The sequence below is a fragment of the Apis florea genome, unplaced genomic scaffold (genome assembly GCF_048593485.1).
Source record: "Apis florea isolate Af1SG1 unplaced genomic scaffold, ASM4859348v1 contig_2897_pilon, whole genome shotgun sequence".
Lineage (NCBI taxonomy): Eukaryota > Metazoa > Arthropoda > Insecta > Hymenoptera > Apidae > Apis > Apis florea.
The window spans coordinates 4,017,053-4,035,512 of record NW_028256665.1 but is presented as its reverse complement, the minus strand read 5'-3'; the positions used below and the strand labels follow the sequence as shown (position 1 = coordinate 4,035,512).

Here is an 18,460-nt window from a genome sequence, read left to right as displayed (position 1 = left end):
AATAATTTATATATAATGTTGTGCAATATACAATTTTGATATGACATAAGAACAAGCAGAAATGCAAGACATTTGCGAAAATATTCGTACAGCTATTGAACATGGACGTACAGATATAATTAGATCTCTTTTGGATGCTTGTACGTGTTACAAATTTTTCATTATATTTAAATTTTATATCATTATCACATAATGTTATGCAAAAAATATTTATATATAAAATAGAATAAGAAAATAAATTAAAATATGTCCTATAAAATAAGTTATAATTCATATAAATCTTTAAAGTACAATCTTGTATAATATTAAAAATTTCTTTTATATAGGTGAAAATGGTAATACAACTGAAGGTATAACAAAAGAAAAAATTCTAAATCAACCACTTTTAGAAGAAGGTACTTTCCTCTTATATGCTTCAAAGGTAATGAGACATATTATAAACATGCATATTGTAAAAAATAAAATAAAAATTGAAGAAACATAAAAATTTTTCTAATTTATTTATACAAAAAAATGTAGGCAAATCAACCAGATATAGTAAGAACATTGTTAAGTTGTGGTGCTAATCCAGCTATTCAGAATACTAATGGACATAATGCTGTAGATGTTGCATCAAGTGATATAATACGTCGTACTTACATTGAAGAGTTATTAAGAGCAACTGCTGCATCTGAGTATGTAATATTAATAATTAATATATTAATATATAATATTAAAATAAAATTTATATTTAAATAATTTTAATTTTAATAATGAATATTTTACATAATTATTTAAAGGTTAGACAGAGTATTGCAATTATTAGATGCTGGATTAAATGTAAATTCATGGGATTCCCATGGTAGTAAAAATACACCTTTGCATTGGGCAGCTTGTTATGGAAATAAAGATATTGTCACATGTTTAATTGGTACTATTTTAAAATTATTTCTTTTGAAAAATTTAATTGTTATTATTAATTTAATTTCTTGTATGTAGATAGAGGTGCAGATGTAAATGCTGTTAATGGCTGTGGTGCTACACCATTACATGATGCTGTAAATCGTGGTGATGTTACTATTTGTCAAGAATTATTACAAGCTGGTGCAAATCCTCTTATACGAGCAACTAAAGGGTATATAAATTATATATAGATAATATATAAATTAGTTAATAATGTACATTTGATATATTCTCAGAAACTGTTGTAGAACCTTTGCAGGAAAAACTCCATATGATCTTTCTAGAGGAAAACAATCTTTACACTGTTTTCTTCAAAGATTTCTATCAAACTTTATATCGAACGAGAGTGAAACAATGCATAGTCCAACTACAACATTTACAGAAGGAAACTTTTGTCAAAAAAGTATTTCAAGTAATATGAGTCAACTTTCAATAGAATCTAATAAATCGCTAGATCCAGTTTATGATGTACCATTACGTGAATCAGGCAAAGAAAGTCCAATTAAAACTACAGAAAAAGGTAGACTTTATAGTTTACTTTGGCCACAACCAAAAACCATTGTTGAATTAAAAAATTTTTCTGCACCTTTTATTGCTGGAAAAGAGCTTTTTATATCTATAATACAGGTATTTTATATATAATAATGATATATAATTATAACTATAACATATGTTATTATTTCATTTTTATATCTAATATTATATCTAATATTATATTATACAGGGTAGTGAATCCATACATAGAATATTGGATGTTTGGGAAATTAGCAGAACTCACTTACTAGAATTAGGCTATGATGTTAAAATTGGTGAAGTACATCCTAGTTCTGGTAAATTACTTAATGATAATCGAATTGAATGTATAGTAAATAAAAAATTGTTTAATACATCTGAAGGATATCAATTACATATTTCGCAAAATACTATTAAAGTTGGTGCTGGAAGTTTAGCTGGATTACATTATGCAGTTTGTACTTTTGTACAAATTTTGCGATTAAGTAAAAATCATAGTAAATCAGAAGCATGTGAAATTGAACCTGTTTTTATAAAAGATGAACCAAGATTTATGCATCGTGGTATATTATTAGATATCTCACCTAGAGGACGTATTCCTACATTAGAATATTTGCTTCATATGATCGATTTATGGTCGTCCTTTAAAATATCTTATTTGCATTTATATTCAAGACTTACACCAAATTGCGATTGGCAATTATGTTATTCAAAATCAGAAATGGTTACTCTTGATCGTTATTGCAGGTTTGTATATAATTCTATAAAATTATTTTTTTCATATATATTTAATATTTTCTAAAAAAAATAATAAATAATTATTATTTTAGAGATCGACATTTAGATTTAGTTCCAACTTTGGACGTTGATTCTAATGTAGGACAACATCATTTATCACAAATGTGGCCTATATTTCAAGAATTATTAGCAGTATTTCCGAGTTTAACTTATGTTCATGTTGGACCTAGATTGGCTAATTTACTTGTTCAAGCCGAAAATTTCGATTTGAATTTGTCAATCAATGAAACTATAGAAACAGATATGTCAGAAGTATTTAAGTCATATTCTTGTCTTCAAGAACTTTGGCATATTTTAAATTTAAATCCAAATACAACTTTATTGCTTTGTTCTAATGGATTACACTCTAAAGCAGAATTTCATAATATACCTAGCAATATTATTCTTGTTGAATATGGATTTCAGGTAAATAAAATTATACAATTTAATAAATTACAAAATAATGAAATCAAAGTCATTATAATAAGATTTTATATTATAGGCTGATTATGATTTTTCTGAATGGACAGAAGCATTTAGAATAGTAGGTGGTAATGTATTACCCAGTTCTGGAACAGCAAGTTATAATAGCTTAGCAGGATGTCCAGCATCAACATATGCAAATACAAAGAATGCAATAAAAACTTCTCTTGAACAAGATTCAGTGGGTATAGTTGTAGCTCATTGGTCTGGAAGTCATCATCTTACACCTCATCCTTTTGCATGGATTGGATATTTAATAGCAGCAGGATTAGCATGGAATCCAGTTAGTGAAATAGATATAGGAATCGATGATAATTATGAAATATCTGAAATATTTGGATCGAGGTAAGAAATAAATTAACAATAATTTATAATGTAAATTATATATAATATAATAGATTATAATTAATAATAAATTAATTAATTAATTAATGGTTATATTATAAATAAAAAATTTTAATAAATATAATTTCATTTTACAGACAAAAGTGTATCACAAAATTATTAGATGTTCATGTTTTTCAAGATTCTGAATATAAAATTGGTAATGCAATATTAGAATTAGGACGTTTAGATACTTTAGTACTTACTTTAAGTAAAAATCAAGGAACAAAAGATTTGCAACAAATTCCTGATAATCGAGGATCAACATTATATAGATTATTAACAGATCCGGATAATGTAAATTTAGAATATCTTTCAGCTGATTTATTTGCAGTAAGTATATATAAGTATATATAATCATACAAAGATTATAAATACTATATTAATTAATAATATAAAACTGATAAACAAATACTTTTATTTAACAGAAAGTAACAAAACAAGTTAAACGTATTTCACATTCATTATACGAGGGAAATCTATCGTCAAAATTTGCGTCGATGGAAATACAAGAACTTCAATTAACCGCCGATTTAATGTTGACAGCATGCAAAATTGGCAGAACATTGATTGGTGTTGGTGTTAATCCTAATAGTAATATGGGTCTTGCAGTGATTAATTTAGGAATATGTAATCTACCACCTACATTTAGAACAGATGTAGCAAATAAAATGTTGGCCCATATAGAACAATATAAAGGTTCGTGGTTGCAAAGGCATTTACCTCAGGGCCTTCAAAGCTCTTTACTAGTCTTAACTAGTGCTTTACATAGGTTTGTGCCAGAAACATAATTTTTTGAGCTTTGAAAGCATAAAATAAAAGACTATTCATATAAGCATATAAAATTAAATATTAGTTTTCTGCTATACAAGACTGCAGATAAGTAACTATGTATATGTTATGTTATGTAAAAAAAAAGAAATTACAAATGTTTTTTTATAAGAACATTTCTAATAGTATGAAATGGTATCATTCCATTTATTTTTACAATTTGAATTTTTTTTAATTTAATAGTTCACATTATAACAACTTTTAATTTTTGAATATAAAAATTACATAAAATTAATAAATTTAATTAAATATAAAATTTTATATAATAAAGAAACATTCTCAAGATTGAATAAGAGATTTATATAAAGTATTATTCAATTCATAAATATGAAGTGATAGTTAAAATTATAATTTTATTAAATAATTATATTTAATAAGTTATGTATGATTTAAAATCATTATATATAGTTTGTATAAGAGCATTATATAATAATTATATAAGATTTCTGAACTAGAATTGGTATTACAAACTTATATATAAAAGTATTTTAATACTAAATATTTCTAAAACAAAAAATTGTTGTATATAAATCTTTTATATACACAACTTATAACAATATTATTATTAAATGAAAAAATTAATTCATATGCAATTTCAAATAAAATGAAAAGCTATAATATTGTTATTTATATTATTGTAAGTTTTCTAAAAAAAATAACATTTTTATATTTAAATGTTTGTAATATTAATTTGTGTTAATCCAATATAATACATTCTGGTATTAAAAATTTTTTATACTATATTAAATATATATGTAAAAAAATAAAAATACTATAGGTATTTTTAAAAATGACATTTTTTATATGTAATAATTAGAATAAATAAATATAATTATTATAATAATCCTATAATTTAAATATTTTTAACATATGCAATATATATTATAAATATACTTTAATATAAACTTAATAATTTAATGAAAAAAATATTATAAAACATAAATTATAAATTTATTGTATATTATTCACAAAATTATTTCTATTGTTTTCATTCCATCCACCCATTTCTAAATCTTGTTTATGCAACATTTCATTTTCAAGAGCTTGAAGTCTATAGAATTCATTGATTTCAAACTGATATTTAGGTGCTGTGATACCAAAAAAATTAGCTAACCATTCACCCATGTAATCACATCCATCTAATAATTTATTACCAAATGAAGTAGTTTGATACCATGCCCAAGGTAACCAATTTAGAGTTTTCTAAAAAAAAATATATTTTAGTAAAAATTTTATTGAATTTATTTAATTATGGAATACAAAGAATTAATTTAATGATAATTATAAATAAAACCTAACTGGATTTATATGGTTCAATGTTTTATTTACACTTTTTGTATCTGTTTCATCTTCAGAATATTCTTCTAAATCACCATCCGAAAAATGTAATACACGCTTTGGTCGTTTTAGTGTTTTATGAAACTAAAATTAATTTATATTTTAATAAAAATAAAAATTTTATTGAATTGCATTTATAATTAATATTACGTACTTGTGTGTCACTATCAGTGTTTTCATTTAAAACAACTTCAGATAAATCACAAGATTCATTTTTCTTTGAATCCATAATGAATGATTTAATTACTTAAAATAAAAGTCTTATATTAAAAAAGATTTTTAATCAATATTATTTACATTCTAAACTAAACAATAATGGGTAACCTTGTTTCTTGTATGAATCATATGCATAAACAAAATATAGAATAGATATGAAATCTATTCTGTAGAATTTCATATCATTTCTAAATATGTATATACAACAAATTCAAAATTTTATTATATTCTTTATTTGTTATTTTTATAATATTTTATAATATTTCATGTGTTAATTTTATTATATTTTTTGATTAGCTCATGTATAATTTTTGAAATTTTACTTTAAATTGTAATGAATGTAAAAAATTAACATTAAAATTATATGACGTTACATCTACACTATATTTTGTTCATGACAACCGCATTTTTGATTTTAATTAATGGAAAACATGAATAGAGACAGAAAAAGGAGAAAAAAAGAAATAAATAATTAAATGGATATATAGGTAAAACAATAATATATAAAATATGTCGATAAAAACAACAACACAAAATTAATTATGTTTCTGGTTTAGTGCTGTAAAGAATGACGATTCAAGTTTGAGGTGCGTCTGGTCGCCGTGGCGACAGTTGTTCAATGTTTGGTGATATTTTCTTCTTTTTCTTAGTTTATATTGTTAACATTGTTGAAGTATTTTCTATAAATTTGTGATGGCACAGACACTTGCTTGTTTATATTACTTTCTTAGTGGTGGTGCCATTGTCATTGGTGTAAGTGCATATTTATATCTTGAATTAAAGTAATATTACTATTTATAAGCGATGAATATCAAAAAATATAATAAATATAAAAAAAATTGTTTTATTTAAATTCTTAAATATAAATAAAATCTTTTATCTTTTCCTTTAGCATTCTATTATTAAGAATTTAGTCGGATAGTTCTGATTTGTCGCAGAATTGGATATTTGCCAATTGAGTAAAAGCGCATCGTCTGTTTTTTTGTATATTTTAATAGTATGACCTTTGAATTACAGTATTATTTTTTTCTGTCAAATTCTATAAATTTTATTTATAGATTAATTAATATAATATTTATTTTGTTATTAATATAAAATAAATAATGAAAATGAATGTTTATATTATAAATATTAGAATTTATGTATTAAAAGTTTTTATGTGAAATTATATAATTTTTAATATCTTATATATCTTTTTTATTTAACTTTTTATTATTTGCTTTTGATATCATTGCATATGTATAAAAAAAAAGAATTATGTTATTAACATAATATATAAGTTTTTTAATATGAATCTTACTCGAACACGTATCGAATGTTTTAAGTACTAAATATATTACAAGATTATTATAGTTGATTTATTAAAAAAATTCTATTTTAATTAAATTTAATTAAGATTATCATTTTTTCTTAAATAATATTATGATATAAAATAATTTTATAATTGAACAGTTAGCTGTTATTAAATAATCGAAATATAATTTATTGAAAATATTCGCGAATAAAAAGATAAATGATAATAATAACTAATAATATAAAAATTTATAATTATGTGAAATGTTATTACATAAAATTTGAAATTTTTTATTATTCTTTTTTTATTATTATTTCAAAATCTTTAATTTTATTATGAGTAATATCAAGATATAATCAATCATCATATATGTAACACGTGTAAAATACATATATATTATATAGTGAGAATACATTATATTATATAGCATAAATAATATAAACTTTCCTTTTTATTCTCTGTAGGTATGTAGTATCATAGAAAGCGCTTATGCTAGTTATCTTATATCGCAATTATTTGAATATTCACTCCTCACCCCTAATAATATATGTGGTCCAGCGATAATGCTTCTCGTGATGGGTTTGGTAACATGTCTAATAGCTTGGTGCATTTGGAAATTCGTAGATTTTACGAATAGAGGTCAAGTTATAATTGTAAGAAATTATTTATTTAAATTATTAAATAATCAATGGCATTAATTATTTTTTTTTAATAGTATATAAGTAATCTTTAGGATATACATATTATGTATTCCTGATCATTGTATCGATTTATATTTTTTGATACAATTTCTTCCTTATCCATTTTTGGTAAAGAAACATGTAGTTTTCCATTTAGTTTTCTATGGCTCTAATGATTGTTATAATTATCAATATGAGTGCTGGAATTTGGGCTCTTGTCAGACATGAGCAAGTAGATTTATTAGAAATTGCACATCATAAACATGTGTTCGAACTCACTATATCAGAAAATCGTACAGATTTGGGTCATATAGATTCGGCTCTTTGGGATCAAATCCATTCAAAGGTATATTAAATTAATTTATTATATAAAATCATTTCTAAACACTTGCTTTTCTTTAGTTGCATTGTTGTGGAATAAATGGTCCAACTGATTATCTCAGCAAAGATGCAGTTCCCTGGTCTTGCTGTGTTACATCGTCTCTTACAAATAATACCAATAGTAAAGGAATATGTATTACAATGTATGCACGCGGTTGTCAATATGTTATAATAAATCGTATTAGATCAATTCTTCTTCATATTTTCTTGCTTGCATTATTTACAGTATTATTACAGGTAATAATATTTACTAATTAATTATCACTGTAAATAAAATTAAAAATTTAAAATGACGTATGATAAAATATATTTTTAGATATGTTTTATGACGTGTATGTTATGTTACGAAAGAACATGTCGAGAAAGGATGAAAAGAAGAAAGAAATTGATAACTCTTGCCCAATCATTTGCGCAATCATCCAAAGATTTGGGAACAAATGACAATATTTTAAATCAACAATCAAAATATTCCAAAATATTGATTACTTAATAATCTATTTTCATTATATTTAAAAAAAATGCGTTTTTTTTATCGTTCATATCTATATTACATTATACATCTTTAATTTAATCGTAGTGATATTTGTTATAATGATATTTATTTATTTCAAAGTTTCGATTATATCGAATATGCATTAAATTTTCAATGTTACATAAATATTAATAATATATATAATAATAATAAAATATAATCAATGCCAAAAATATTGTGCCATTTTAAAAATTATATAAAATATAATTTTCTTAGATGAAAAACATTTCAAAATTGAATATAAATAATAAAGAATCGTGTTATTAAATATAATTAATTTTTAATGTGGGAAAACAAATCTTTTATTATAAATTATGTTATAAAAATATAAATGACGTTTGTCTGACTTAATATTTATTATATATATTAACATAAGTAATATAACTATTATTATATACAAATTTGTAAGATTTTCCTACAATTAAAATAAATATTTATATGATAATTATAATTAAATTCAATTTGTGCAGGAATCTTATACCTACAATGTATAACATATAACAAGTCGATCATAGTAAGTACGGAAAATATTGCCATGGAAAATTTCTTATACCGGATGTTGATCAATTGAAGTGATATCGAAGTGTAACGTTAATTGCAAAATTTTGTTGAATTCCTCGATGAAAAATTTAATATTTAATATTTTATATTTTATTTTATTATAATTATAATATTATTTTCAAGCTGTGAAGTTTACATAAAACTTTTACATATATATTTAATCTTTCTAGATAAAGACGGGTGCGGCGTTATTGCGCTTCATGACTGGAACTCGTTTCAACTGTAGTATCAGTTGAACGTGAGACGTCGGTGTTGCAGTGTTATTCGTGTCACCTCTAACCTAACCTGTTGAATATTTTCCTTTGAACTTCTGATATTTGTGCGGATTTATTTTTCGAAATAGAAGTTACTGGAAAGGAATAACTACGAAGATGGGTTGCGGAATGGGAATGATAAAATATCTACTCTTCATATTTAATTTCATCTTCGCGGTTAGTACTAATAATTATTTACTATATTTTTATTTATGTATTTCTTTAAGATGTGATATTTAATTTACATTTTGTAATTTTATATATAATCATTTAATGTTAAATAATAAGTTTTTCTGTTATTATTCTAAAATTCATCATGAAATTAACAATTTACTAAAGACAAACTTAGTTTGTTTTTCATTATATAGCATGAATAATTTTTATGTTATATTTGATGTGCATCACAAAATAAATTATTTTAAGATTTAAAATAAATAAATTTTATTTATATATTTTTAATTGTTAATAATTAAAAGAAAAGAATGATGGTCAGTGTCAAATTTTTCATAAATTTTATATGAATTTTATGTACTTTTATGTAATCATTTCGATTTTAATATTATATTTTTATTAGAAAAATTTAACATCTTTTAAGACAATAATTTTCACTTTGAATTCATAATCTTACCAATTAGATATGATTGTTCGTATAAATATATTCATTATCGAAATATATATATTACAATAAATTCCTGTAATGCCTTTGTTGTCAATAACGACTCGCCAATCATCTATGAAATTTAATATATTTTAATATTAATTATAATGAAATATATTTGAAATAAAAAGATAAAAATGAGAAGTGAATCCCAAACACTGAATCAATAGTTTCGCATAGATTAGTTTAAACATACGCCAATATAAGCGGTAAATTGTGAGTCATGCGATAAGAATAACTCATTACGGTTGAAAAACGTTAACACTTCTGAATTCTACTTTTTAGATTAGTTTTAAAAAATATATTTATATAAATATTTAATTTTTATTGTTTTATAACTAGAAATAATTTTAATAATAATTTCATAATTTAAATGTAAAAATGCAAAATTATTATAAACTTAAATAATACTAATCTAAAATTTGCAAAAATTCTAAAAAATATTTGCTATCTTATATGATTTGAATAGAAAATCATAACGTAAAAAATCATAACATAAAAAATGGAGCAATTATAAATTTTTTTCAATTATTAAATAATTGATATAGTGATTTTATTTGTATTAGGGCTGTAACGTAATTATCTATAAAGTACATTTAAATTTAGATTTTCATATACGACATCTAAATGATTTTATTAATTTTTTTTTATTATTTAAGATTATAATAATTTTTAAATCATAATAATAATAATAATATGAAATTTCAAAAAGAAAAATTACACAACCATGTACTTTATATAATGATATTTTTAATAATTTAAAAAATAATTTTTTTGAAAAAAATAAATTATCAATGAAGACATTCTATATATTCTTGAAAATTATATTGAATCCTTAGTTTCCTCATGATTTCACAATTTTATCATATATGATTGATTTCTTGAAAATATATTTCTTTTTTCTTTTTGTCTTTTATATTAATAATACTTATATTAAGAAATTGCATTCTGTCATAAATGACGTAAGCATGAACCATTGCCAAGAAATGATGAAATGAATAAAGAAAGAATAGAGATAGAATGAGATGTTTTTCGTGTATTTCGATAGGCACACTACCATCATGTTTTTAGTAATTGCTGCACGTTCATCTTGATTAGATCTTAGATTTTTATGTGCCGCTCCGATCATGCAACGAGCATTTCTCCTCTTTTTTAATTGTATTGTGTTTTATTCTGTATAATTGAATTAACATTGAGCATTGAATAGATCAAAATGAATTGTATTTCAGAGTGTATCAAATATTTGCTTTTTATTTTTAATTTTATCTTTGTGGTAAGTGATTGATTGATTTTTTATTTGAAAATAATAAGTTATTTATATAATTAGGATTTAATTAGAATCTTTAGGATCTTTTATCAGGTTTTTTAGACCATAGATAATTTTCTTTTTTAAGCTTAATATTAAAAAAAAAAAAAATAATAATTCATAGAAAAAATAAATAAATGAAAAAAATACTTAAGAAATTTTTCAAAGAATCTATCGACAATAATAAATTAACTAGTGACTGACATTTTATTTATAAAATTGACCGAAAGTGAAATAAGAAATAGACTGTCATATTATAAAAATGAAAAAATACAATTCCAACTTACCTAACTAGCGTATTGGTCCGGTATAGTTTATATGCTTTACAACGAAACTGCGTCATTTCTCCAGGGTCAGAGGGAACTGAATGTAATTTTGCTCTAAATTGCTTGTTTTACTCAAGGTTTAGTTGAGTTAAGATATCCTTGAAATTTTATGCTCGTAACCATTTAAATAGTTACATGTAAATATTCTTATTGTAAAGCCAATATATATTTTTTTACACAAAATTAATATTGATATTTTATAATGTTACGAAACATTCAATGACTATAAATTAAAAGCTAAATTGTTAATTAAAAATAATGAAAAATAATCATAAGTCATAAATAAACCTTAAATAAAACGTAATCTATAATTTTATAATAATTCTTATAAAATGAAATTTTTTATATACAACATTTTGTTATATCCATTAATATATCTAACCAAGAAAATTGTATTGAGTTTGCATAAGTCATGTCATTAAGAATTCATATGTTCTCTTGAATTTTAGAGTATACTACTATGTAAATTAAATTCTATTACTACTGAATTAATGTCATGTGATGTTTGTACGTGAAGTTGAATAATCTTGCAATTCATAAAATTCATATTTTTGTTTAGGAATTAAAAATTGTTTAAATCTTTTGGTGTCTATCATATACAAGATAGATTATTTAATAAGAAGCATATTTTTAACATATAATTGAATTTATTCATTTACAATTAAATTTTGTTTATTTCAACTTCTAATTATTGTATACAATAATATTTTATTGTTAGATTTTTTATGTAATTGAATAATTTTCATACGAACACCACGTTACATCACGTATATAATCACATAATTGTACGTTTCCTTTTCTACTTTAAACCATTACAGAAGAATAATCTACGTTGTATATGGTACAGCATTGAATAATATAAAATTAAATTTAATATTGTAAAAAAGATTTTGATGTGGGAAGTTACAATTAGAACGTAGAATAGTATATATTGAAGTGATCAAGATTACATGTGAGAAATTTAAATGAAAGATAGAGTGTAATATTTTTAAATTCATTTTTCGATCAAGAATTATATTTTATTAAATTTTAAATACTAGTTTTTTTTTTGATATTGAAATATTTATTATTAAAAGTAAGCCAAAAGCATTAATTAAATATCGAATTGTTTTAATCTTCAAATTTGAATATTTAAATAGAAATTTTTTAATTTGAATTTTAAATTTCAAAGAAGAAAATTGGTTGCCTTCTTTCGTTTCACATTAAATTTACATTAATTTTTAAATAATTATTTATAGACAAATGAAAAGAATTAGCCATACGAAATATGAAATAATTCGAGCTTGGTCTGTTATGTTTTAAATTATGTTCTATTTATAATAATTCATTATTATTAGCACAGGATTAATCTTACGCAAAATTTTTATCTTAAAAAATATCAAATTATATATATATATATATATAAAATTATTTAAGAAATAATCATGATAAGACTGTGATAAGCACATAATTTTATATATATAAATCAATTTATAATTTGTCGTATATCGTTGAAAGAAAAAACTTGATTTTTTTTTTAAGAAGAGAGATAAAAAAATATTAATTCAATAATGGACATGTATAAATGTTTACCTTTCGATATCTTCTTTACACATGTCATTAAATGATTATATTGTATTTTTATTTTTTGTTTTATCTCGAGTTTTCATAATATGTCAGAATTCAAGTTTCTATGGAAACTTGAACGGTTGAGTCATCCGCGTTTCGGTTATTTTACACGCAGATTCAACAACCGTAGCTGCATGCGCAAGAGTTCTCAAGAAAAGAAAAGAAGAGAAGACAAAAAAAAGCTTTTTTACCAGTGACATTCTTTTGTGATGCAATGAAATATCTTTCAAGGCTTTGATGTTTTTCAAACTTGTTAACAGGTTTTGTTAGCTTCCTCGAAACGGGTTCCCATTTGTACTCTGTCAAAAATTTAAACGAAACGAAATTTTGTTCTCATTGAGAAAGAGCTCATTTGGGAATAATAAAAATCAAAATTAATCTTATCTTTCTTCTTTTTTTTCTTACTACAACTTATATTCATTATTCCTATGTTTGTTATCAAATTCATTAAAAGTCAAGAAATGATTAATTGATTTAACAAGATTATGCTCATAACGTTAATTAACGGCAATTATATACCAATAAACGATCATCGAAACTATTAATACATGTAGTTTTGACTGCAAATATGTTTAATCGTTGAATTGATTTATGTATTTATAAATTAACTATTACTGACGTTAGAAGAATTTTTTATCTAGAAATCTATAGGGATATCGAAAAAAATAATGTATCCACATAAACATTTAATTTTTCCGTTTTGACATCTGTCGCTATCTTTAACATATAAAATATCTTAAAATAATACTCATATTTCTGTTTCACGTTCATTATTAAATTACAAATAATATCTCGAGAGATAAGGAAATACTTAGATAAATATCTTTCTTGGAATCGATTTTGTTATCATATTTTTCTTAATGTATTTGAAAATTTCAAAATATACATTATATTTAGTTAGAAATAGATATATAATGGTAAATATTATATATTTACCATTTCTATTTAGAAAATTCTTAAATATGTATATTATTTACAAAAGAAATTGAATATTTATAATAAAATATAGAATTACTCATTCATTGATTCATGAAATTAATTCACATTTAAAAGAACGTTCAATTCAGACGAAGTCAATGGGTTTGAAATTTGAATTTATTTTTATCGCCAAACGTACTTATGTTATTTCAAACGAGATATGTATGTACAATGTTGAATAGGAATGATGTCATCCAGTTTAGATTATCAAGCATGTGCATGTGTATTCTTGGTATACGAGCATATTATTATCACTGAAGAATTGTTGGATACGATTAAATCACTAGATACAATTCTAGATTACAATTCTAAAAATGTTTCACGTTCATATATATTTTAAACTGATGATAGATTAAAGAAAGCATAAATTTATTTATTAAATAAATTTATACATTTACTTGGAATTCTTAAATTAATTTGTGTTTTTATTCATCCCTAATATCAATATAAATTCTATTTTTTTTTTGAAAATTTAGTCTAAAAATAAATAATAACAAATTTCGCATTATCTTAAAGATTTGATTAAGAATTATCATAATTGTAAATTTGAAAGTCATAAAATACTTATATGGATTGCCGATAATCGTGAATAATTTTTAAATATAGTTTTATCAAAAGTAATAGAGAAGAACGATAACGTATTAATTTTTGAATAATGTATATGATTTTATTTCGTTACGCTTTGGAATTGTCTATAAGAAATGATATTTAAAATCAGACAAGTATAAGTTTTCATGAGTTTTTCTATTTTCTGTATTAATCATATACTTATATAAGTACAAAGTTTTCCACTTCGGATTTCAATCGGAATCTTTTAAAATATCTATATTTAAAATCTTATTACAAGAAAGTATAACTTGAAAACTAGTCTATATAATATCAATTTAAAGCTCTCTAATTCGCGAAAAAACTATAGTCAAAGAATTGAAAAAGATTTTAAATGATAAATTCACATCATGCATTAAAATTCGTGTGACAGACATTTGCACATGGTTGGCTCTCATCATCGATCACAATAGTTTTAAATGTATGCAATGCACGAAGAAAATGTTCTCTTATAAAGTGTCAAGGATACAGTATTGGTCTGCAATTGGCTTTACTTAAGCGAATATTTTCCATTGATCTATTTGCTCTTATAAATCATTATATCGTTTTTATATTTAATATCTTTGCAAAACAAATTTTATATTTTATATATACATGCGTATTTTTTAATTCCATGATCTATAAAATTGAAGTTATATAGGATATCTTAAATAATTTCAATTTTATAATTAAACATCTTAAAAATATATGTAAATATTTTTTTAATTTTGATATTTTAAAAAATTGCTTATCTGATATAGAGTAATGCGATTCTCGATAATAATTGCATCCAATTTAAATGAAATTTAAATCGGTTTCTTTTTTTCGTATCGTTTTATCGCTTAATTTTTTTCTACCTTTAATTAAATGTTGATTTATTTGTTTTTCTGAATAGTATCTTATCACCGATTATTTAAAATTTACAATTATTTGCTTCTTATAATCGATCGTAGTGATTCTGCTATTATAGTTATGTTTTTATGATTGGTAGTAAAATTTTCTAGAAAATTAATACAATCGGTAAATCGATCGTATTGCTGGAATTATAGATTAGCTACATTTTATTAATCAATCATTTTAAAGTTAAAGTTAATGTTTTTTTATAAGCATGATTTTGATGAAATTACATGAAAAATGTTAATAAAGATGTCAATTGTTCTAATTGTTTTGTAATTTAAAAAATGCATCTATATCATATATGTATAAAATATAAAAATTTCAAATTTCGATATATTTTTAAGAATTGACACATGAAATTATGTAACAGATATATTATTTGTTAGATTAAAAGTATTAAAGTCTTATTAGAAGAGATAGTATCATTATTGATTTCGTTTTATCAATGAGTCATTTAACGAGAAAATTTTATGTCATAGATAACATCTTTAACTGTTAAAAATTATAAAAAAAAAATATTTTTACAATTTATGTTTTTTTTCTCTATTTAATTTGAATTATCATTATAATAAATTTGTATAAAATACGGAATATAGATAATTCAAATTTATATATTTTTTTTTTCTTCAAATGAGGTTTTAGCATTCTTTATTAAAAGTCCATTGAACTAACACTTAGCTTATACATGGAACATGACCTAAATTCATCTACGGACGATTGTAAAAGCGGTGTACCATCTATAGTACCCTCAATGTCAACCGGTTGATATTGTGCAATGTGATGTAATAAGTTGCTGTCATAGCTTTCAATCAGATATTTATATATAGAAACTTAATAAACATTCCGATTAAAAATCATCATTAAATGAAAAATATTATTAAATATTAATAAATAATCTTTTATGAAATATTTTTATAAAATTTATATTATATTTATTAAATTAATTCACATTGAATTATTATTTATCTTTGAAATTGTTATATATTGTAGGTATGCGGGTTAGGTATTCTAACTCTCGGTGTTTTGGTACATCTACAAGTATTAGGAGTAAATAAGCAAATCGAAACTGGTCTTGCGTTTCCAGCGATAACATTGATCGTTCTTGGCAGTATAATCTTTGTAATATCATTTTTCGGATGCTGCGGTGCTATCCGAGAAAGTCATTGCATGACAATTACCGTAAGTATATATTATTATACATAATAATTTAAATTTCACTTATTATTTAATTACGAAGTTTAATTTTTTACTTATTTTCAGTTTGCGTCGTTTCTCCTGTTTATTTTGCTCGTGCAAATAGCAGTTGCCGTTTATGCCTTTATAGTTGTTCAAAATGATGATAATTTCCGCAATATATCAGAGAAATATCAGGAGATATTTAATGGTTATTTTTACAACAAAGATAACAAAGAGTTTATTGATCTTGTTCAGAAAAATGTGAGTATCATTATTATTTCATAACATCATTTATATTAAAACGAAAAAGAGATGGAGAAATTTTTATAAATTTATCGTTAAATGAAAAAAATACTTAAATGAGAAATAATTTTTGGCAGTTGAATTGCTGTGGTGTCCACTCTTCAAATGATTATAAAGACCATTCCATTCCTGCAAGTTGTTGTAATGTTATTAAAAATCAAACTTGCTCTATAAGTGATACATTTACACGTGGTTGTGTAGAAGCATTAAAAGATACACTCACATTAGCCGGAACCGTTTTTGGCAGTGTCGCTATTGCTGTTGCCGGTGTTGAGGTGAGTTTATTTTATATATTATTTTATAAATTTTACAAACGACTTAAATCCAACAAGTTTTAAACAATTATCAATGTATCATATCATATCATGTATATATTTACGCTGTTATTTATAGCTATCATTTTTTTGTATATATATTATTATAAAGCAAACATATAAAATGAATAATTTTATTGTTTCAGTTAATTGGCATTATTTTCGCACTTTGCCTGGCAAATTCTATAAAAAACGCTGAACGCAGAGGTTATAGAGTGTGAAAGTTTAACAAATATTAAAAGAAGTATATATTGAAAAAACATAATAATTGATAACACTACCATTAATAATTTTATCTAAAAACAGTGATAAAAAATACTATTATTTTGTATTGAAATAAATTTAAATAGTTTTATAAATGAAAAAGAAAAAGAAAATATCTTTTATTTTATTTTGAGCATAGTTTCGTTTAAATTTATATGTTGGTATGTGATATCAAATGTATAAATACATTATTTAATATATTTTTAATTTTGGTACATTTTCATTAAATTGATTATATTTTTTTATATATAAGAAATAAAGTTATTGTAATAATAATAATAATTTAATAATTTACGTTAATAATAGTCGGTGCAAAAAGTTTTTAAAGACTTAATAAGTTTTTTGTTAAATAATTTTTGTACTCATTACGTATTATTTAATTATTTTTGTGCACATGATTAGTAAAAATAATTAATAATTGAAATATTAAATTTTTTAAAATATAACTTATAATTTGTCAAATTAAAAATTATAAAGTATTCTAGTAAATTTAATTACAATTGATTATATATAGCCTTGCGAATATCATAGAAAAGTATTTTTATAACAATTTTTAATAAGTATTACACATCTTGCTTACATCTGCTTTTATAAAATACAATTTATATTTTTATTTGTACAGCACATATTCATTATACTGTATTCACGATTTTCAAAAGATAATGTCAAATTATATATTTTTCTTGTAATAAAATTTATTTTATCTAAATATTTAAGATTATTAATGTATAATTTTCTATTTCCCTAAAGTTTTTGAAAAAAATTTTGATTTTTTTTTAAATTTAATCATATTTTTATTTATAGTAATTTTATTACCATAATAGTTTTATTTGCAAATGAAACATCGATATAGTGAAAT

The 18,460-nt window shown here is 22.5% G+C and overlaps 4 protein-coding genes across 9 annotated transcripts; 3 read left to right on the top strand and 1 right to left on the bottom strand.

Moving 5' to 3' along the window:
* Positions 1-4,906, top strand: LOC100865808 (uncharacterized). Of its 3 annotated transcripts, none has more exons than XM_003698206.4 (11): positions 1-140; positions 327-421; positions 520-674; positions 780-910; positions 979-1,114; positions 1,191-1,569; positions 1,667-2,202; positions 2,286-2,658; positions 2,735-3,060; positions 3,198-3,432; positions 3,528-4,906. In XM_003698206.4, exons 1-11 carry the CDS (start codon positions 62-64, stop codon positions 3,888-3,890), a joined length of 2,808 nt encoding a protein of 935 aa, XP_003698254.1. In that variant the 5' UTR covers positions 1-61; the 3' UTR covers positions 3,891-4,906. The 3 variants fall into 3 exon arrangements, with proteins under 3 accessions (XP_003698254.1, XP_086763629.1, XP_086763630.1); XM_086907503.1 differs by having other exon boundaries at positions 1,179-1,569; XM_086907504.1 differs by lacking the exons at positions 1-140; positions 327-421; positions 520-674 and having other exon boundaries at positions 1,202-1,569.
* Positions 4,710-5,895, bottom strand: LOC100865567 (protein FAM177A1). 2 transcript variants are annotated; one of them, XM_003698204.4, is made up of 3 exons: positions 5,423-5,895; positions 5,230-5,352; positions 4,710-5,133 (listed from the first exon to the last, which is right to left on the bottom strand). In XM_003698204.4, the coding sequence occupies exons 1-3, from the start codon at positions 5,495-5,497 to the stop codon at positions 4,882-4,884; spliced, it is 450 nt and encodes a 149-aa protein (XP_003698252.1). In that variant the 5' UTR covers positions 5,498-5,895; the 3' UTR covers positions 4,710-4,881. The 2 variants fall into 2 exon arrangements, with proteins under 2 accessions (XP_003698252.1, XP_086763633.1); XM_086907507.1 differs by having other exon boundaries at positions 5,260-5,352; positions 5,423-5,627.
* On the top strand, positions 5,859-8,822 carry LOC100871791 (uncharacterized). Of its 2 annotated transcripts, XM_086907506.1 has the most exons (6): positions 5,859-5,972; positions 6,042-6,071; positions 7,243-7,431; positions 7,616-7,804; positions 7,861-8,076; positions 8,156-8,822. In XM_086907506.1, the coding sequence occupies exons 3-6, from the start codon at positions 7,342-7,344 to the stop codon at positions 8,327-8,329; spliced, it is 669 nt and encodes a 222-aa protein (XP_086763632.1). In that variant the 5' UTR covers positions 5,859-5,972; positions 6,042-6,071; positions 7,243-7,341; the 3' UTR covers positions 8,330-8,822. The 2 variants fall into 2 exon arrangements, with proteins under 2 accessions (XP_086763632.1, XP_003698220.1); XM_003698172.4 differs by lacking the exon at positions 5,859-5,972 and having other exon boundaries at positions 6,042-6,237.
* A 151-nt stretch (positions 8,823-8,973) lies between these two features.
* On the top strand, positions 8,974-18,310 carry Tspan6 (tetraspanin 6). 2 transcript variants are annotated; one of them, XM_003698203.4, is made up of 5 exons: positions 8,974-9,363; positions 16,535-16,723; positions 16,805-16,981; positions 17,101-17,298; positions 17,484-18,310. In XM_003698203.4, exons 1-5 carry the CDS (start codon positions 9,304-9,306, stop codon positions 17,556-17,558), a joined length of 699 nt encoding a protein of 232 aa, XP_003698251.1. In that variant the 5' UTR covers positions 8,974-9,303; the 3' UTR covers positions 17,559-18,310. The 2 variants fall into 2 exon arrangements, with proteins under 2 accessions (XP_003698251.1, XP_012348486.1); XM_012493032.2 differs by lacking the exon at positions 8,974-9,363 and adding an exon at positions 10,919-11,117.
* Positions 18,311-18,460: the final 150 nt, after the last annotated feature.